Source organism: Didymella exigua, assembly GCF_010094145.1.
Source record: "Didymella exigua CBS 183.55 unplaced genomic scaffold M421scaffold_14, whole genome shotgun sequence".
Taxonomy (NCBI): domain Eukaryota; kingdom Fungi; phylum Ascomycota; class Dothideomycetes; order Pleosporales; family Didymellaceae; genus Didymella; species Didymella exigua.
In genome coordinates, this window is record NW_022984788.1 from 432,898 (window position 1) to 450,204 (window position 17,307).

Here is a 17,307-nt window from a genome sequence, read left to right on the forward strand (position 1 = left end):
GCGTGTGAGGGGAAGGCGCCGCCGCTTACACTCGCTTTCGGCTTTCGGCGAATATACATCGCGATGTTAGTCACCATCACATTGGTCTAGATTTAAATTTTTGGTCACCACATTCGCTGAGCCATTATCAATCTCGACGTATTTGCTGCTCAATATGATGTGTGGCACAGCATGTGGCGCGAGATACTGACCAATCAGCGCCACGCGCTAAATCCAAGCCTTCCCACTTCACGCTCGTCTTTTGCCATCTCCATCATCCATTCACGTGCCTTCATTTATCGATGCGTTGGATGTGCACCAACAAGGACTACTCTATTGAGCCCAGCATCTATCCCTACCCTTACCCCCTCTTCTTGGTGGCTTCCTTGATACTAGTGATAGCACCGTTCTTGTCCGCTGCCACACAGTAGCTCATTTACCTGCCCTTGGCCATCGCGACCAGCTTCCTTTATCTGATTCTCTATCTCAAGCACGGAAATCCACCATTTTAAGAAAAGCGAAAAAGCTGCAGCATGCCGTACGGCGGGCGCTGCTAGAAGCCGCAAACTTGCCACCACTATCTGGGCGCAGCAGCACCTCATTTGGAAAGCGTATGCAATTTGCGCTTGTCGCAGCGTTGCAGAAGATGAGTAAAGTTTGCGCTATACCTTTGGTCATTCAAAATCTGAGTACAGGGTTTAGATTCAGATTCACAGTGTGCAGGTGGGATTGGGATATTCTCAGCTCCAGGCGAGTCTGAAACCAACCGACAACGAACAGAACGAGAAACAAGTCTACTCAGCCTCATCAATCCAACGTTCGCCACCGGTATTGGAGGTCCAAAAACTGAACAGGTTGGCTCAGTTAATGAAACTGCCCCAGACGATGATGTGGAGAACCTGGACGATGATGATGTCGATATCGCAACGGAGTCTGAGGAAGGAGAACTGGACATTCCCAAACCGCTGCCCAAAGTCTTGACGCTCGCCCAAAAAAGGAAGAAGGAGCGCAAAGATAAAGTTCTGTCCAAGCGGCGAGGTCCTGTCCTTCGAGAGATATTGTCGCCGGATCTCGAACCTTGCAAGCAGGAAGTGACCTGGAACGAGGACCCAGAGGTCATATGTTCGTACAACTGGTCGAGCACTGTTGACGGTACCAATACAATATATGTCCCTGGCACACCCACAAGGTGGACTCCGCAAGATATGCCTTACAATGTCCGAGGCGATGCAGGCTTCCATCCCACCGACTACAACTACGTACGGCAACCAGCCGACCCGTTCTCCGCCGTCTTCAACGCCATGACCCTCTCGAACCCAGACCTCTCGCTCAAGGACTGTGACATCCTTGCCGACCGCAACAACCTCCGTGTACTCCTCGAAGTCGTGCAAGGCAAAACCGTTGGCCCCTTTCGGCTAGACTTATACGTGATCTTCAACACACTCATCATCGTCCGCCGCGAAGACGGTTTCTGGCGCCGCAGCGACGGCAAATCCTACGGCTTTAACTTCGAAAAGCACTTCACCACGCCCACCCCAGACATGAGAGACGCAACATCGCACTACCGCGCAATCCGCTACCGCATGGGTCCCCTGCGCGTCGTATGCCGCTTCGAAGCTGATGCCTACGTCGCAATAGCGTCGAACGTGCCCTCCGAGTCCGGAGCTGCCGTCGTGCCCCCGGTTCCCACTGAGCCGGATCTCATGACGCGCCCGCAATTTAGCTACCGCGCGCCATTCAAGGTTTTGCAGAAGGGCGTCTTCGTCCCGGGCAACCAGCTCCTGGAGCTGAAAACGCAGGTCGAGCGCCCGCGCGAGGAAGGCCAGTCAAATGTAGCCTGCCTGGACCAATTGTGGTTTGGACGCACAACGCACTTGTACACCGGGCGCTACGAGTCTGGGACTGGCAAGATCCTGTACATCAAGAAGGAAGACGCGACCGAGCGGATCAAGAATTGGGAGGAAAGGCACCAAGATGCTTTGAGGAAGCTTGTGGGTTTGCTGGCCATGTTGAGGGGTATCTGCAAAGAGCAGGAGGGTCCCACTAAGGCGGTCATCCTGGTCAGGGAGGATCCGAGGGGCCCGCTCGTGGTGCACAAGATGCAAGACAGAAGGAAGATTGTGCAGCGGGAATTCTTTGAGAGGCATTGGTTGGCACACAACAGACCGAAGCGAGCTACCTCGAGAGAGAGAAACTTGGCAAAAGGAGGCATGCGTGGTGGCAGGGGAAGCGGTCTGCTTGCCGGACACCGTGGCGGATATACGCCGCGTGGCGGTGCGACGGACTCGTATCGACCGACTGAACTGCGGCGCACACAGCCATCGAGCGATCCGAACAACGGACGTCTGAATGCCGAGCCACAGCCAGGACCACGTCATGAGGCATCGCGGGGTGCACCGAGAGTCGAGTCCAGCCATCGTGGCAGAGGAAGCGCGCCAGGTAGCGGACGAGGTCGCGGATGAAGTAGCTCAGAGCAAGGGCAAGGCTAGGATCTGCCGAAGTCGAGAGATTACCTACATATAGGCTATACGAAAATTGAACAGAGACCTAGTTCTGTCCCAAGCTGTGTATGACCCAATGCTACAGTCCCGATTGTTCAATGCGCTCTAAAGCTGTCGCCAGGCAAGACCTGCGTTCCCCCGTTCAATCTCACCGTCCTCTTCTTAACGTTTCTGCCGTCAATCACGACCCGCAAATCATTTACATCCCAGTCCGAACCCGCGTCTACTGCAATATCGTACGATTCTCTGGGCCAGAGGGTGATGTAGTTAGTCTCCCACATCACCGGAACCACATCCTCGCCCTGTGCACTGACAAGATTGAGCCTAATAAATACAGCCGGCACGTCACTTGTGTTCTCAACTTGCACGCTCTTCCCTTTACCGCGGACTAAGATCTTCGCCTCGTCCATTGTTGTCAGGGCGGTCAGATCTGTGAAAGAAGAGACGGGTGTATGGTACCACGTTGAGTTGTCCCAGTCTAGGGTATCGATTTCGGGGCCGAGCCAGTAGGTGGTGCGACTTAGTGGCTCTTCTTGGTCTAGAGAAGTGAGAGTCAAGCGTAATAGAACGACAGAGGATATGTTGTGCAGTGCATCAATGTGGGTGACGAGGTTGCTTGTATTGGGCTCTGCGGTTAGGTTCGCATGTTGAGCGTTCAGGCCCTGGTAGATCTTATTGCCGGCGAGGTCTATGATTTCGATGGACAGTCGGCGGGTTTTGGGGGTGGAGACCGACAGAGCACGGTCAGTGTAGTATACGTCTTGGGAATTGTAGTCGAAGACGACGGATTCGAGGTTGCCGAGTGCGGCTTTGGTGCCGAAGTAGCTACCGCTGGGGTGGAGATAATAATCGAAGAGATTCCAGTGCAAGCTTGGCCACGCGTTGTTGAACATCCAGTAGATCAGTCCAGATGCAGGACGATCGGCTTTCCAGCGCGAAAGGTATGCTTCAAACTGGGCGCGTGTGGCTTCATAGTCTGCCATCTGTGATTTGAAGATGTAGTCATCGAGGCTTGTGGGTGCTCCGTAGCGCTTGGAGAGGGCTTCGTTGTAGACGGAACGCGTGTAGAAGGAGGAGACGTCGGTACTCATGTGGTAGAGACCTTTATTGGGGTCCCGCCAAAGATCATCAAGATCTGAAGCGTTGAGGAACTTGATCAGGCTGCCCTGTTCTGGTGTACCGACTCCAGCACCAAGCTCAGATCCAAAGCCAAACGCTGCACCTAGATGCGTGTTGCTACCGTTGTTGGTGTCGAACCAATAGTTGGGGGGAACCCAATCGTACGGACCCGTCATCTTCATACCACCATTGCCAAGTCGCTCTGAATACCCGTTTTGAGAAGCAGAAGCTATGATGGGAGTCGTCCAGTTGTAGCCTCCGAGTGTGTTGACGTACAAATCAGTGGCTCTATTGTCAGGCCAATAGTCGCTTCCAATCAGGAAGCCGAGCACGCTGGGATGGTTCTGCATCATATTTGCTTCATGTGCCATCGATTTAGCAGCAGTATCGTAGTCTTCGTCGTTCCACTCTTCGCCGCTCTTCTCTTCATTGTAGGCCCAAGCCTCCCACTTGTCGCAGCACTCCCAGCCTGGCAGAAGCATAATACCCATCTCATCTGCGAGGTCGTACAACTCAGAGTGTTCTTGCTTGCCTTCAAGACGAACGGTATTTAGACCCATGTCCAAACCGTATTGAAGTTGCGCACGCAGCTTCTCAGCGTCAAATCGTAGAAAGATGTCAGACGTGTACCCGGCACCGATGACTTGGAACGGCTGGTCGTTGACTGAAAACATAGTATCGTTGTAAGAGTTAAGATGAGAGGTCACAGTGCGTATACCGAACTTTGTCTTTGGCGTCTGGTCATACACCGCTGCAACGTTGGAGTTGCTATTGTTCGTCGCAGTGCACTGTACGCTGTAGAGTGGCTGGCCACCCCACTGTGATGGGTACCATACCTTCGGGCTGTCGACCTTGAGATGTAGAGCTACCAGATTCGACTTGCCGCTATCTGCTTCGAAGGACGTTCGCGGTCTACCTAGCTGTTTGCCGTTCGGGTCCGTTACAGCACACTGGACTCTACCTTTGACCTTCATGGTGCCCAAGTTCCTGATGTTGATCGAGAAGTCCACGTCGCCATCCAAGTTTGTTCGTACGCGGGGCTTTCCGATACTGATCTGGCCGCTTGTCTTGATTTGGACATCCCGCCAGATGCCAGTCCCGTTGTCTGGCGGGTAAGGATTCCAGTCCACAAAGCCAAGCGCAAAGTCGTGATTGTAGTCCGTGGGGTACACCTTCACAAGCAGTACGTTCTTCCCGGCTTGCAATTTGGATGTGATGTCAATCTCAGATCCAGCATATGCGCCAATGGTGCCTCCAAGATATTGCCTGTTGAGAAAGATGTCCGCTCTCGATGAGATGCCATTCGTGAACAGCTGTGTGAAGGTACCATTGTTCTCCTGAGCCTCGAATATAGTACGGTAGAACCACGGTACGCGAAATTGCGTGATGTCGACATCCTGAAGGTTGTCTGAGAAGAAGAGTGAAGTCTCATTGTAGATACCATTATCAATCAGAGTAGCCATGAGTGTGCCTCTTGAACCAATGGTGTGCCATGACGAGGTGTTGAGATCTGGCGCAGAGAGCTTCGCGGTGTTGATGCCGACGTCTTTGGTAGACGCTACTTTCCATAAGGCGATGGTCGTGGTCGAGATGTCGAAAGCACCAGCGATGGGAAGGTGAACGAGGCTTGCTGTGGCCATCAACAGCCGCATAGGCCAACTCCGGTTTGCTTTGCCCATATCGAAGTCGTGTATGAAAGGGTGGGACTGAGTTGCTGGAAAGGCGAGGCTGCAAGATGATATACGTTGACGTGCCTGGCGGGACGGGTCTCAGTGTAACGTCAAAGCTCGTACTGCGGCTTCGTCAGCTTTGGACGTCACACCAGAACGGAGAAAGGTGGAGAGAAGTGATGTGTCGACATGGGTCAGTATATTGGCCTATGCAAGGCGCTTTGGTTGAAGTTACTCCGCACGCTAAATATAATCCACAAAGGGAAGGCGCACAAGGGTAGGCATGTTCACGGCAGCGACTACCGCCGCACGTCTGCAGATCCTGCGTAGTTGCGTTGGCAACAGAGAAGTATACAATGACGTACGTAGCGATAGTTTGCAGTTCACAACTTCCAGCCTCTCCTCTTAGCTAGTGCAGTCTCTTGTCGAACAGCCAGGTCTGCAATAATTTCTTCGCTGCCACCTCCAACAACCTAAGACGACGTTAGCAATACTATCAAAGTTTGAATCGTTTGGCCGACGTACCATCATCCTCAGATCGCGACTCATCTGCTCAACGATAGCGCCAGGGCCACCCTTCTGATACCCGGCTCCACCAAAAATCTGTTGTGCCTCACGATTTGCCATCTCCAGAATTCGCCCACCATGGACCTTGGCCAGCGCAATCTGCCCAGCGATTTCCGGGTCTTGCCAGCCCAATGGAGATTGCTGAATGTGGTATGCTAGCTGCTCAAGCCAGGCCCAATGGCTCTCCACATACCGGCCAATTGTAGCAAGCTTGTGGCTGATTATTTGATTCGAGATCAATGGCTTCCCAAACGTATGGCGCTTGTTCGCGTATTCGAACGACTCAGATAGACATGTGCGAGCCTTTCGGTTGCAGCCAACTGACATGATGAATCGCTCTTTGTTGAAGTTGGTCATGATGATCCGGAAGCCTTCGTTCTCCTTGCCGAGGAGGTTTTCGACCGAGACGTGGACGTCATCCATCTCGACAAAACTGGCACCGCCTCCATTCTGTCCGCTGTTTGGTATGCGTCGCCATGTGAAGCCCTTCGAGTCGACGGGAATGACGAGGACAGAGATGCCGCCCATCCCTGGTCCACCTGTTCGCACTGCGGTTGTCATGTGCGTAGCGATAGGCATGCCGGTGATCCACTTCTTATAGCCGTTCACGACGTAGTGCTTGCCATCTGGTGTCTTCTTCGCGGTCGTTTGTAGGTTCGCAACGTCGGACTATAGACTGTCAGTAGGCGTAGAGATAGCCAGTAGAGACACTCACACCACCGCTCGGCTCCGTGATACCCAGACAGAAGCTTGTCTCCCAGCTAAACAGCCCTGGTAACCACATGCGCTTCTGCGCCTCTGTGCCATGATGCACAATAGGCGGCAGACCGATCACGCTTGCGCCGCCAAGTGCAGTACCAACACCACCTTCGATGCGGCTGCTCTCATCCGTCGACACCAAGAGATGGAATATGTCCATTTCTCCGACTGGTATGCCAGCAGGACCAGGTACATCTTTAGGTCTGTACGGCTCAGGCACTTCGCCAAATGCAAAGCCTGTACGAGCCCATTTCTTACGCTCCTCTACTGGCGCCTCGCCTTTCTCCTCCCACTCTAGCATATATGGCTTGACATTTTTGTCAATGTATGAGCGCAACGCGTTGCGTAAGCGCTTGTGGGATTCGTTATAATAGGGCGATGCGAGTGAGGAGTACCAAGATGGCTCAGCCCAGGGGCCGAGGTTGCCGAAAGTCTCTTTACTGGTGGGCTGCTTTGCGGAGGGCGCAAGTGCAGGCTTCGCCGGAGGAAACGACATATGTGATAATGTGAAGAGTGTCAGCCATTCATGCGGCAAGCTCTGGTATTGTAAGCAAATGTCGTTCGCAGAGCAGCTGTCGAATTGCCGCGGCCCGTTAGAGACGGGACAAGCGAGTCAAGTGCGGGGTTCGTGACGCTCCACTTCTTGGGGCGGCTCAGAGGCTTTATCCCGGTCACCCTCGGTTGAGATCGAAGCTGTGCCTGAAAGCTCTCAAATGACTGATCACGATGCAAATTTTCATGCACAAGGAAAGATGTGAAGTCGTGGAATGTGGATAGTGCTCACAGGCCTTTGATGGCTTTGTTTCATTTTACGTTACTAGGTACGAGGAAGGTATCGTTATTCCAGAAAAACCCGTCGTCTGTGTCGTACCGCTGTCGAACCCATTCTCTATTGGTGAGGCGACACGTTTACCTGGCGCAATAGCCACCGTCGATGAGGAGATCGGAGCCCTGAGTAAGTCAGTGTTGGTCGAAGTAAGGATTCGATTCAGGAAACTTACAGTGCAGTAGGAGGAGGCGTCGGAGGCAAAGTAGACGTAGGCACCCTTGAGCTCCTTAGCTTTGGCATCACGACCCATGGGAATCATGGAGTGCCACAGCTTCTGGATGTCCTGGGGAACGAAGTCGGACAGGCCGGTGTCAATGTATCCAGGCGAGATGGAGTTGACACGGGCGAAGTCCCGCCACTCGTTGGCGAGCGAGCGAGCCAAGTGGATACAGCCAGCCTTAGCGACGTTGTAGGAGGTCTGCTCCTGGGGGAAGTTGGCGATGTGGCCAGACATAGAGGCAGTGATGACGAGGGAACCAGTCTTGCGCTCGCGGAAGTGAAGACCGACAGCGCGTGCGCAGTTGAAGGTACCGGTCAAGTCAGTCTCGATGACCTCGTTCCACTGCTCGACGGAAGCGTCGAGGATACCGTTGTCAGCGGTCTTTCCGGCGTTGGCGATGAAGACATCAACCTTGCCAAACTCCTTGACAACATCGGCGACGAGCTGCTCACACTGGGAGTAGACGCCGACCTGGCACTTGTAGGCCTTGACCTTGACGCCATACTTCTCGCTCAGCTCCTTAGCGTTCTTCTCGGCACCCTCAGCGCGAGAGTTGTATGTGATGGCGAGGTCAGCGCCGTACTCAGCGCAACCACGGGCAGCCTCAATTCCGATACCGGTAGGACCGGAAGCACCAGTGACAATGACAACCTTGCCCTTCAGGCTGAAAAGGTCCTTGAGCTCGTCGGCCTGGGGAATTGGGACCATGATGACTGATTGGGGTATATGAAGGGGTACACGGGTGAAGAAAGTGCAATTGAGGTTTGGTAAAGCAATTAATGTAATTTTCTCCGAGGGGCAAGGAGGGGTTCAAGTACTCTCTCAGCGCAGAAAGGTTGAGACCGAAGCTCGAGCGGCAATGAGGGGCCTGGTCCAGAGTGACGTGTGGCTTCATGCTCAGCGTCACAAAGCAGCGGTGATTCGCCAATTGGCTCTGAATGTGGGCTTACTACTGCGATAGCAGCTGCTATCTAACCCTAGACGGAGGCTGAACCGGGACTGAGTGGGTTGAGTTGTGACGTTGTTGGTGATGTCTGCCCCTCTCTGCTAATCGATAAGAGCTATGTTTGGAGCTTCGTCGGGTTTCTCAAGTGTTCCCTCCCACGCGTGGCCTGATCGATTGATCTTGCTTTTGAGGTTAGGCGTGGACAGAAGGGGTGATACTGTGGAGAAGTTACTGTGTGAGTACCTCCGCTGTCCTTTCACTCGGTCTCTGCATGCCAGCTATTAACAAACTCGAAACAAAAGCGCCGACGCGGTCACATCCACATGCATCGACGTGCATCCTCACAAAAGTCAATTGCTTGGTCCTACCCTTGCACATATGGCTAAGCCTCAATGCAACAGCGACAGTCAGCCTTACTCATCTTCACCCCCATGATCATTGCGCTCCTCTTCATGAAAATCTTGCAGTACTCGCTGCATTTCCGGTGTTCGTTTTCTGGTCCCTGCATAATGGGTTTGCAAGGATAGGAGGGGAAGCTTGACGGATACCCTCGCCGTGGGCGCTGTGTGGTACTCCTTCTTTTACAGGCCTTGACCACAGGAAAGCAAGTCCCGCAAAGGTGATTGGTGAAGGCTAGTCGTCCACGTATCCTGCATCCGCGTAGAAGTACCTAAGTAATGCGCACGCCGCATCGCATCCCAAACTACGACTTGGTGTGGATTGCACATCCCATGTCGGTCAGATCTCCGGTGTCCTCGAAGAAGAAAGAGCAAGGCTGTTCAGATCTATGGATGGCGTTTCTCAGCGTCCACACGTAACGAGACCTAGATAGTATCACGGAAGTCCTTAACAGTATTCGCGCCCCTTCCATGTTACTGCTGGGTGTTCATTGCCCGTCCAATATCCGTGTCGTAGTGCCTAACGTGGGCGGCGATGTCTCATAGACTGGCCCCGATTGGCCAAGCAGCGGCTAAGCTGGTGTCACTGTGCATAGATCTCAGGGTTCACCATCTTTATTTCTCACCCATCGCGCGGCTCAGGCTTCTTTCAATTTCTCCATTGTTGCCATTTATTTTGAAATTTCGCACCTCGCAATAACACAGATCTGCAATGCCTCTGCACGGTCTTCTCCCCAAGCCCCTCCCGAGTGACCTTTTGATGGGTAGCTATGTCACCCCACAGCAGCTCCATCGAAGCTAACAAGCCCAGTCGGCCAACTCCTAACACATCCACTCCACCCCGAACGCGAATGCTTCTATTCGAGCTCAGCGCACGAAGAAGTCGACGATCTTAACGACTACCACATTCAGCTTCGATACAAAGATCTGTACAGCCTTGACCAGGAGGGACGCTTCCTGACCAACTATGGCGCCAAGTTCGAGCTTGGAAGGATATACAGGCAGCCGAAACTGCTCACAGTCAAGGCTGAGCAGATGATTCAGAGAACGAGTCAGGACCCCACAGCAGCCTTCCAGGCCGTTTGCAACGACCCAGAGGCGCGCACCTGGATCTACGATACCGTCAAGGCTGGCAAGCCGCTATACATTGTCATGGGTATCACAGAGTTGAAGAACGCTGTTTTCAAGCGGGCAAGGCTTCAAGACGCAGGCGCGTCAAACCGTCTAAACGAGGTGCCCATTGGCAAGGACGATAAAGTCCCAAAGCCTCTACAAAGGACCGCTATCTCGGATTCAGGCCTGGGGGGCATTGGCAGCGAGCCGCAGATTTCCGGCGTATTCGGCATGGACGTTCGACGCATCACGGCCAAGATCACAACACCGGCAGCGCCTCACGAGTTGTCTGACCTGAAGTATCGATGGATCTACTTCGATGTTGCTGGCAACGAGACAAAGGAACAGCTCATGATCGGTCTCGGTGAGCAGCTCAAGGCCAACGAGCTGCGACTTATGCTCGACCTATCTGAGGACGATGTACAAGGCAACATGGAAGCAATCAGCAAGCTGAGTCTCGATGCGTTGAGCGCTGCGGCTAGCCCCATGCTGCGCCCCAGCTCGCCGGCTCTCCGCGGCCGATCACCTTCACCGAACCCCGCGATGCTACGAACTCAGCACTGAACACCGAATCGCAGTACCGACGACATATTCACGAAGACATGAAGCACACAATGAGAAACACGCGCAGCGAGTTTGCGCCTACATATGGCATGATAGACTGACAGCATTTTTGCAATCATTAATGACGACGACACGACAGCCTGGCATAATGTTCCTACCTGCCCTTTGATGCACAGCGGATCATACTGCTTAGCGCATCTTCTCTCCTACGCCTGTCACAATTATGGAATATAATTTATGGTCATCAATACACCTGCGTTCATCGTCTAACTCTTTTCTTCTCATGCGCCTATCTGCACTGTCGGCAACCCTGGAAGACGCGCCTTGCTTCACGCGCCGCGCTAACGGTCGGGAAGATGCGACCGTGGGGCGCTAAATTTTACAGGGAAGCGACCTTGACGCAACACACAATTGCACGCACAACTGCAACGCGAAGAAACATGAGCAGCTCGACATCATGGCATCTGCTACCACCGGAATTGTTAGAGCTGCAAATTGGTCAAATCGACCTCTTGGTCGCGATGTATCTCGAGGACATCATGCTCGATGACCATGCCCAAAGGATGCTGGACACCTTGCGCAGTGCAGCCGACGACGCTGGAACTGATGCATTCAGCGTTGCGCCTGCAGTATCGATCAGTCTAAAGCTATCAATCGTAGATGATGATAGCCCGAAAACGCAATTTGTACAATTGGACCTCACCGCCCCTTTCACATACGAAGGTTCTCAAAGTCCTGACGAACCGCCGAAGTTCAAGGTTCGGATCCAGCAGCCATCATGGCTGAGCAGGGCGGCTACGAGTCAACTCCAAGATGAGATGCCTGACGAACACGATCTGCTTGGAACCTTAGAGCACATCAAAGAAACAGCCGCACATGCACACGCAGAGTCACTCTCGTCACAAGCAGTGTCAACTGCTGCAGTTGCTGACGCCGGGCCGCTCGTTCGAGTCTGGTTCTACTTTCCGTCGATCAGCACACGCTCCAAGCGTGACGATTTCATCAAGTTTGCTCCCGCCTATAACCTCACTGGCTTTCTGTACGCTGGTAAACCGGGTCTTCTTTGTGTGGAAGGGGGATCACAAAGCATCGATGAGTATATGCGGTTCATCAAGACTGAAAGCTGGGGTGACATCCCAGCACATCACAAGAAGGTCAGTGAACGGTATCGCGAAACTGCAGAACGTGTTTTCCGCGACATGACTGAGATCACGGACATTGTGGGCGAACGAAGAGGCCAAAGGCAGAACAGGGGTGATATGAAGGCTGTTGAGGAGTGGCTGGACGAACGAGGGTTGAAGGAAGCCTTGACAAAGGTTTTGATGTGAGGCTGCGCGCACCACGGACGGCGCTTTGAAGATGATAGATCGCGGCGCGACACGTCTCTCGTAGATGATATCTGAATTGGAAGGGGCTGCGGCACGAATCGGAATGCCACCACGATCAAAGCGCGCCAATCAGTGAACACACAGCTATTCTGCTTAAAAAGACAGATCCCAGTCAGCCTATTGTGGGAAATGCGAAACATCGAACAGCATTTAGCGTGTCTGCCCAACGACGGTCGTCTGGAATTGTCTGAATCGACGGTGTCGTTCGGTAATGAAGATCCTGGAGTGGACAGGAGGGACCTGGGGGTCTCCATAGTGCCGAGCAAGGTAAGTTTGTCCCTCAAAGCTCATCAGTTGTGACCTGCAGCTGGTGTTGAACAATACGTAACTACAGTTTGTCGCGGCTTGCAAGCAATTGTCGCCAGCGCAGGACAAAGCTCTTCAGAAGTGCCCTCCATCCTGAAAGAGCATACTGCGATGTTAACAAACTGAGTACTAACATATATAATAGCCTGATGTTCCTCAGACCGCTCAAATAACGACTCAACGCTTCACCGACATGGATGAATTAGTACGGAAAGAATTTTATGGACAGCATTTTGACGAAATACCGAATCTCTTTCGCTTCCGCAAGATAATGTTCGACACATACCCACATTTCAACAAAGAGCTGAAGCCTGTACTGAAGAAGTCAGTCGTCACGCTGTTCAACATTATATTACACTACACTATCACTGACATTGTCTAGATTCATTAAAGAGCGCACTCACGCCTCTTGTGAAGGCTTTAAGAAGGATGAACGGGGCAATTTTCTGGACCCGGACGCAGTGTTGAAGCACCTAAGGGAGATGAGGCCTGAGTTGGACCTGTCCAGTAGTGTGAAGCTGTATGAAGAGTAAGTCTTGTATATCATCGCGAAAGTATGGGAGCGCTGACATCATCAAGGATACGTGTTCGAAACATTGCAGCCGCCAAAGCAGCAAGACCGACCGCGACAACACCAGCAAAGACGACCTCAGTCCAAAAGAGCCAGTCGGTACCACCGCCTCCAGAGCCCTCGGATTCGCAGACTCAAACTGTGCAGCAGCCGCTTACATTACAGCATGTCAAATCTGCAGAGACTACTCAGACTGATAGTCCCGCACCGCCAGCACATTCGCCACAGATAAATGGCTTACTGAATGCACCGCCTACGCCCGATACTTCCGGTGTAGACACATTCGCAACTGGCGACGATATACTGGCAAAGAAACTGAAGCAGCTGCAATTTTCCACTGAGAAGAAGCAGTCTAAGGCCCAAACGAGTGGCCCACCATCAGCTCAACGGACAGGCCCGGACTTCAATGCCACCGGCAAGCTTGTCAAGATTCGAGAAGCCAGAGCGGATATATCAGCGCCCTCGAGTGCAGTCGAGCGAAGTATCCGTCAAGCACCACTACTTGCCGCAAGTATTGTTGCTGAGCACTACAAAAACCTTGTACCACAATATGGTCTCCTGGGCAGTTTGGAGGAGGAAGATGATACGCCTGACGACTCTCAATTATTCTTGAACACGAACGTGCCCTTCTCGGCATTCATTTGCGGTGTTCAAGGCAGTGGCAAGAGCCACACAACATCCTGCATTCTTGAGAACGCAATCATAGCTTCGTCACATCTTGGCCACCTCGAAAGCCCTGTCTCAACGTTGGTCTTTAGCTATGGTGAATGGAGCAGTGGTGGTGCGGGCTTCAATATCAGTGAATCGACCTTTCTCGGAGCGTCCCATACGGGGTTCCCGGATCATCACGTCAAGAAGGTCACCGTGTTGTACTCGCCGTCCAATCCAGCCATTAAGAGAATGTACGAGCGCCTTCCGAACGTCCAAATGCTACCATTTCGTCTGAAAGCGAAGACACTGGATATCGGCGTCCTACATACGTTGATGGCTGTTGACGAAAAGTCCACCATGCCGCTGTACATGGCGACTGTAGAGGCGATTCTACGCGACATTGCGTCCAAAAGTGCAGACTGCTCCTTGGATTATCTCGAGTTCAAGCGCAGACTTGCAAAAGAGAAGTTCGATCAGACCCAAACAAACATGCTGAAGATGCGCATGAACCTGCTCGAGTCGTTTCTGGATCTCGACGGAACAGCACCTGTCCCTGACTTCAATCAGGGAGAAGTCACCATCATTGATCTGTCTGATCCTTTCCTCACCCCAAGCACAGCTTGCATCCTCTTCAAACTTGGACTAGAGCAGTTTCTGCAGTCGAGCGCGCCCGGCAAGATGGTGGTACTGGACGAGGCTCACAAGGTACGTGCGATAATCTCCAACGATCCCTTAAAAATACGCTGACCTCTCTCAAGTACATGTTGAACACTTCCGGTGCAAAGATCCTCACCGACTACCTTACACGAGTCATTCGTTTACAGCGCCACCAAGGTGCCCGAGTTGTGATATCGACACAGGAGCCCACCATTGCAACAGACCTCATCGCACTATGTTCAGTGATCATTATGCACCGTTTCACGAGTCCCACGTGGTATGCTGCGCTCAAAAAGCACATCAATGCTGTAGAGGATGATTGGAACATCATGCAGCGGATCGAGGCCTTTGACACTGGAGAAGCGCTTGTTTACTCGCCCAACGCAGTACTGGGGAGACACGAGGACGGAAGCTTGATCAAGGCTACTGGAAAGTTGATGAGGGTGAATGTCAGGAACAGGGTAACGCTGGATGGAGGAGCGTCTATCATGGCCGTGTAGTCAATCCGAGAGCGCTCGGGGTGTGTACAAATTCATTGTGATCTTGAATAATCCAGTCATCCTCTGGGAGTATTTGTCGAGTCTCTACCGGCGCAAAAACGTTGTCCGCCAATATCCCGGTTCTCCACTTCACCACTTCATCATCCCGCGGAATAGGAACAACCGTTGCCCAAGTGCGTTTGTCTACAATCCCATGCCGCCCGCACATGGCTTTTCGCAAATTTGCGCAACAATCTGATCCTTGTCCCAGCATCCGATTCCGACCAGTTGAGCTGCTGAGAGAAGATAATCACCGCTACGTCATACTTACACTGGAAAGCTTCACAACCGCGCGTCTTCACCGTGTTCGGCTCCAGCCCCGACAAAACCCCTTGCACAGTGACAGAGTCTGGTATTCTTTTGACGTCTGACGACCATCGGTGGCTGTAGGTCTCCTTGGCACATGCGTCTCGCCATTCAAGCCCGCCAAATTGAAGTCCCACGAGAATCGTAAAGGGAAGATTTGACGATCCGAAAGACGCAGCCAGAACGAAGACCCGGCTGACATGCCGCGGCGTATCAAACACTTCAGTGTAATCGACCAACCGTAAAAAAAAGTGAGGACAAGAAAAAGCTTAAGCAAGCTACAGCTTGACCGCAAAGCGATACGATTGACAGTTGATCTCCATCACAATATATTCGTCAGCACTCGAGCCTTCTGGGAACCCTTGATAGGCATGATACCCTCGAATCCTTTCACAAAGCCTGCCAGACCGCCCAGTAACTCCTGCATTAGCAGCTTGGGTGTCGTGAAGCATGACACCATATTGAGGTCTTGCGCACGTTATCTGCTGCAAGGCTGTAGGGTCTATATAAGTTGACCTGCTCCCGTGAATAAGCTGACAGCCCACGTCTCCTCTTCCCGGTCGCACCTGCAAGCCATGCTAGGCAACATTGCTATCCTCGCTCTTGGCGGGCTAATTTCAGCTCTGCCTCAGCCTGCAACAGACATCCCTGCTATTGTTACTAAAGCACCTACTGGCACTGAACCAGGTGCAGCACCTACACGCGTCAACCCTGACCCAATTGGACCTACCAGCCATGGGCCTTACTCTGGATCTGCCACGATCACTGGGAACAAGCCTGCTGGCACGACCACATTGGCGTCGAAGTTTGACGGACCAGCCGTTCCCAACCCTACTGCTACTTACTACAACCCCGATGGCCAACTGCGATCTGTAGCGCAACTTCCTTTTACCCCCGGAGGCAAGTTTCTACCTCGACGTATCTTTCGAACAGACACTGATGAAGCATTGTAGGTGGTAAGGGTGTCAACGGTACACTCCCCAGGTACATGGTGGAGAGTGACTTCGATTTTGAGTCCGTCAACCTTGGCCTGCACCAGGAATATATCGAGCTGGATTTGTTCAACCACGGCCTCGCCAAGTTCTCGGACCAGGACTTCATCGATGCTGGCTTGGCTGCTGAGGACAGGGCTTTCATCGCCTTCATGGCGACGCAAGAGATTGATCACGCAACACTTCTTACTAATATGCTTGGTGAGGCGGCGCCTCAGCAGTGTATTTATGACTACCCCTTCACCACTGTTCGTGAATTTATTGACTTTAACGTCAAGCTCACAAGGTGGGGTGAGAGCGGTAATTGGGGTTTCATCTCGCACTTGGACAGTCGTGAGGTTGCTACTTTACTGGTTCAGGCTGAGTCTATTGAGGCTCGTCAGCAGATGGCTTTCCGTCAGATGTTGGGTCTGCAACCTATGCCGGTGTCCTTTACACCTGGTATTCACTCTACAAGAATAGGACTACGAGCATGTACTAACGTCGTTCAGGTATCCCTCAGAGCTGGCACTGGACCTTCCTTGCCCCCTACATCTCCTCTTGCCCTGCCAACAATACTCGTATCGCGTGGCAGAACTTCCCTGCTCTACACATCCTGAACACCCCTAACTCCAACAGGTAAGCTCAGATGACTTCATCGTTTTTTCCAATACTTACAAAGCCAGGGTCTCGCCCAACGATACTGCCGAGAACGAAGTCGTTGGTCCCCGCATCGCCGACCCCAGCGTCTCCAACCTGACCGAAACCCAGTCCTGCGTTCACAACGCCACAACAGGCCATAACTGCTCTCCCGCCATCTCGCGCAATAAGACCGAGCCGCTGACCTTCCCCGGTCGTAAGATTTTCCTCGAGTGGGAAGATGCCGGCAAAACTGTCGGCCCTAACAACAGCTACGTGACCTCGACATCTGCTGGCGAGCCGAAGTTCCTGGCGTGGGTGTCTCAGATCAATACTACATACACGCCGCTTGAGGTCACGGGACCTAATCAGGGCTGGAGCTGGCAGCCACCGAACGAGGTTTATCAGCGCAACCCAGCGGTCAACGAGACGGTGTTTGTGGCGGTTACGGACTCAGATCTTTACCTCACGCCGTTCAACCTGACTCTGATCAACCCCCACGTTCGTGCTCTGGGTGTTTTCATTGCTGGTTAAGGCATGAAGGTGGACGAAGTAATGTACAATAGCTCTATCGGAGATGATAGGAAGACGTAATGCGTGTAACACCATACCCT

The 17,307-nt window shown here is 52.7% G+C and overlaps 9 protein-coding genes across 9 annotated transcripts; 6 read left to right on the forward strand and 3 right to left on the reverse strand.

Moving 5' to 3' along the window:
- Nucleotides 1–625: 625 nt before the first annotated feature.
- M421DRAFT_101136 (uncharacterized protein) lies at nucleotides 626–2,441 on the forward strand (the record flags this gene model as incomplete). The annotated part of the gene is made up of 3 exons (XM_033586605.1): nucleotides 626–694; nucleotides 834–2,266; nucleotides 2,306–2,441. 3 exons carry the CDS (start codon nucleotides 626–628, stop codon nucleotides 2,439–2,441), a joined length of 1,638 nt encoding a protein of 545 aa, XP_033448553.1.
- Nucleotides 2,442–2,575: 134 nt separating this feature from the next.
- M421DRAFT_63355 (glycoside hydrolase family 2 protein) lies at nucleotides 2,576–5,062 on the reverse strand (the record flags this gene model as incomplete). The annotated part of the gene is made up of 1 exon (XM_033596061.1): nucleotides 2,576–5,062. One exon carries the CDS (start codon nucleotides 5,060–5,062, stop codon nucleotides 2,576–2,578), a length of 2,487 nt encoding a protein of 828 aa, XP_033448554.1.
- Nucleotides 5,063–5,652: 590 nt separating this feature from the next.
- Nucleotides 5,653–7,091, reverse strand: M421DRAFT_5359 (acyl-CoA dehydrogenase NM domain-like protein; the record flags this gene model as incomplete). Its single annotated transcript, XM_033595136.1, has 3 exons — nucleotides 5,653–5,742; nucleotides 5,795–6,505; nucleotides 6,552–7,091. The coding sequence occupies 3 exons, from the start codon at nucleotides 7,089–7,091 to the stop codon at nucleotides 5,653–5,655; spliced, it is 1,341 nt and encodes a 446-aa protein (XP_033448555.1).
- A 204-nt stretch (nucleotides 7,092–7,295) lies between these two features.
- On the reverse strand, nucleotides 7,296–8,352 carry M421DRAFT_420854 (sorbose reductase SOU1; the record flags this gene model as incomplete). Its single annotated transcript, XM_033592623.1, has 1 exon — nucleotides 7,296–8,352. One exon carries the CDS (start codon nucleotides 8,350–8,352, stop codon nucleotides 7,405–7,407), a length of 948 nt encoding a protein of 315 aa, XP_033448556.1. The 3' UTR covers nucleotides 7,296–7,404.
- Nucleotides 8,353–8,801: 449 nt separating this feature from the next.
- Nucleotides 8,802–9,212, forward strand: M421DRAFT_158275 (uncharacterized protein). Its single transcript, XM_033587640.1, has one exon. It carries the CDS (start codon nucleotides 8,862–8,864, stop codon nucleotides 9,129–9,131), a length of 270 nt encoding a protein of 89 aa, XP_033448557.1. The 5' UTR covers nucleotides 8,802–8,861; the 3' UTR covers nucleotides 9,132–9,212.
- A 488-nt stretch (nucleotides 9,213–9,700) lies between these two features.
- M421DRAFT_92577 (uncharacterized protein) lies at nucleotides 9,701–10,665 on the forward strand (the record flags this gene model as incomplete). Its single annotated transcript, XM_033598046.1, has 2 exons — nucleotides 9,701–9,752; nucleotides 9,800–10,665. 2 exons carry the CDS (start codon nucleotides 9,701–9,703, stop codon nucleotides 10,663–10,665), a joined length of 918 nt encoding a protein of 305 aa, XP_033448558.1.
- Nucleotides 10,666–11,105: 440 nt separating this feature from the next.
- M421DRAFT_63284 (uncharacterized protein) lies at nucleotides 11,106–11,993 on the forward strand (the record flags this gene model as incomplete). The annotated part of the gene is made up of 1 exon (XM_033596057.1): nucleotides 11,106–11,993. One exon carries the CDS (start codon nucleotides 11,106–11,108, stop codon nucleotides 11,991–11,993), a length of 888 nt encoding a protein of 295 aa, XP_033448559.1.
- Nucleotides 11,994–12,738: 745 nt separating this feature from the next.
- On the forward strand, nucleotides 12,739–14,799 carry M421DRAFT_158285 (uncharacterized protein). Its single transcript, XM_033587641.1, has 3 exons — nucleotides 12,739–12,888; nucleotides 12,939–14,286; nucleotides 14,340–14,799. Exons 1-3 carry the CDS (start codon nucleotides 12,842–12,844, stop codon nucleotides 14,736–14,738), a joined length of 1,794 nt encoding a protein of 597 aa, XP_033448560.1. The 5' UTR covers nucleotides 12,739–12,841; the 3' UTR covers nucleotides 14,739–14,799.
- An 859-nt stretch (nucleotides 14,800–15,658) lies between these two features.
- M421DRAFT_392051 (uncharacterized protein) lies at nucleotides 15,659–17,227 on the forward strand (the record flags this gene model as incomplete). The annotated part of the gene is made up of 4 exons (XM_033590013.1): nucleotides 15,659–15,983; nucleotides 16,037–16,516; nucleotides 16,567–16,693; nucleotides 16,741–17,227. The coding sequence occupies 4 exons, from the start codon at nucleotides 15,659–15,661 to the stop codon at nucleotides 17,225–17,227; spliced, it is 1,419 nt and encodes a 472-aa protein (XP_033448561.1).
- Between the last annotated feature and the right edge of the window lie 80 nt (nucleotides 17,228–17,307).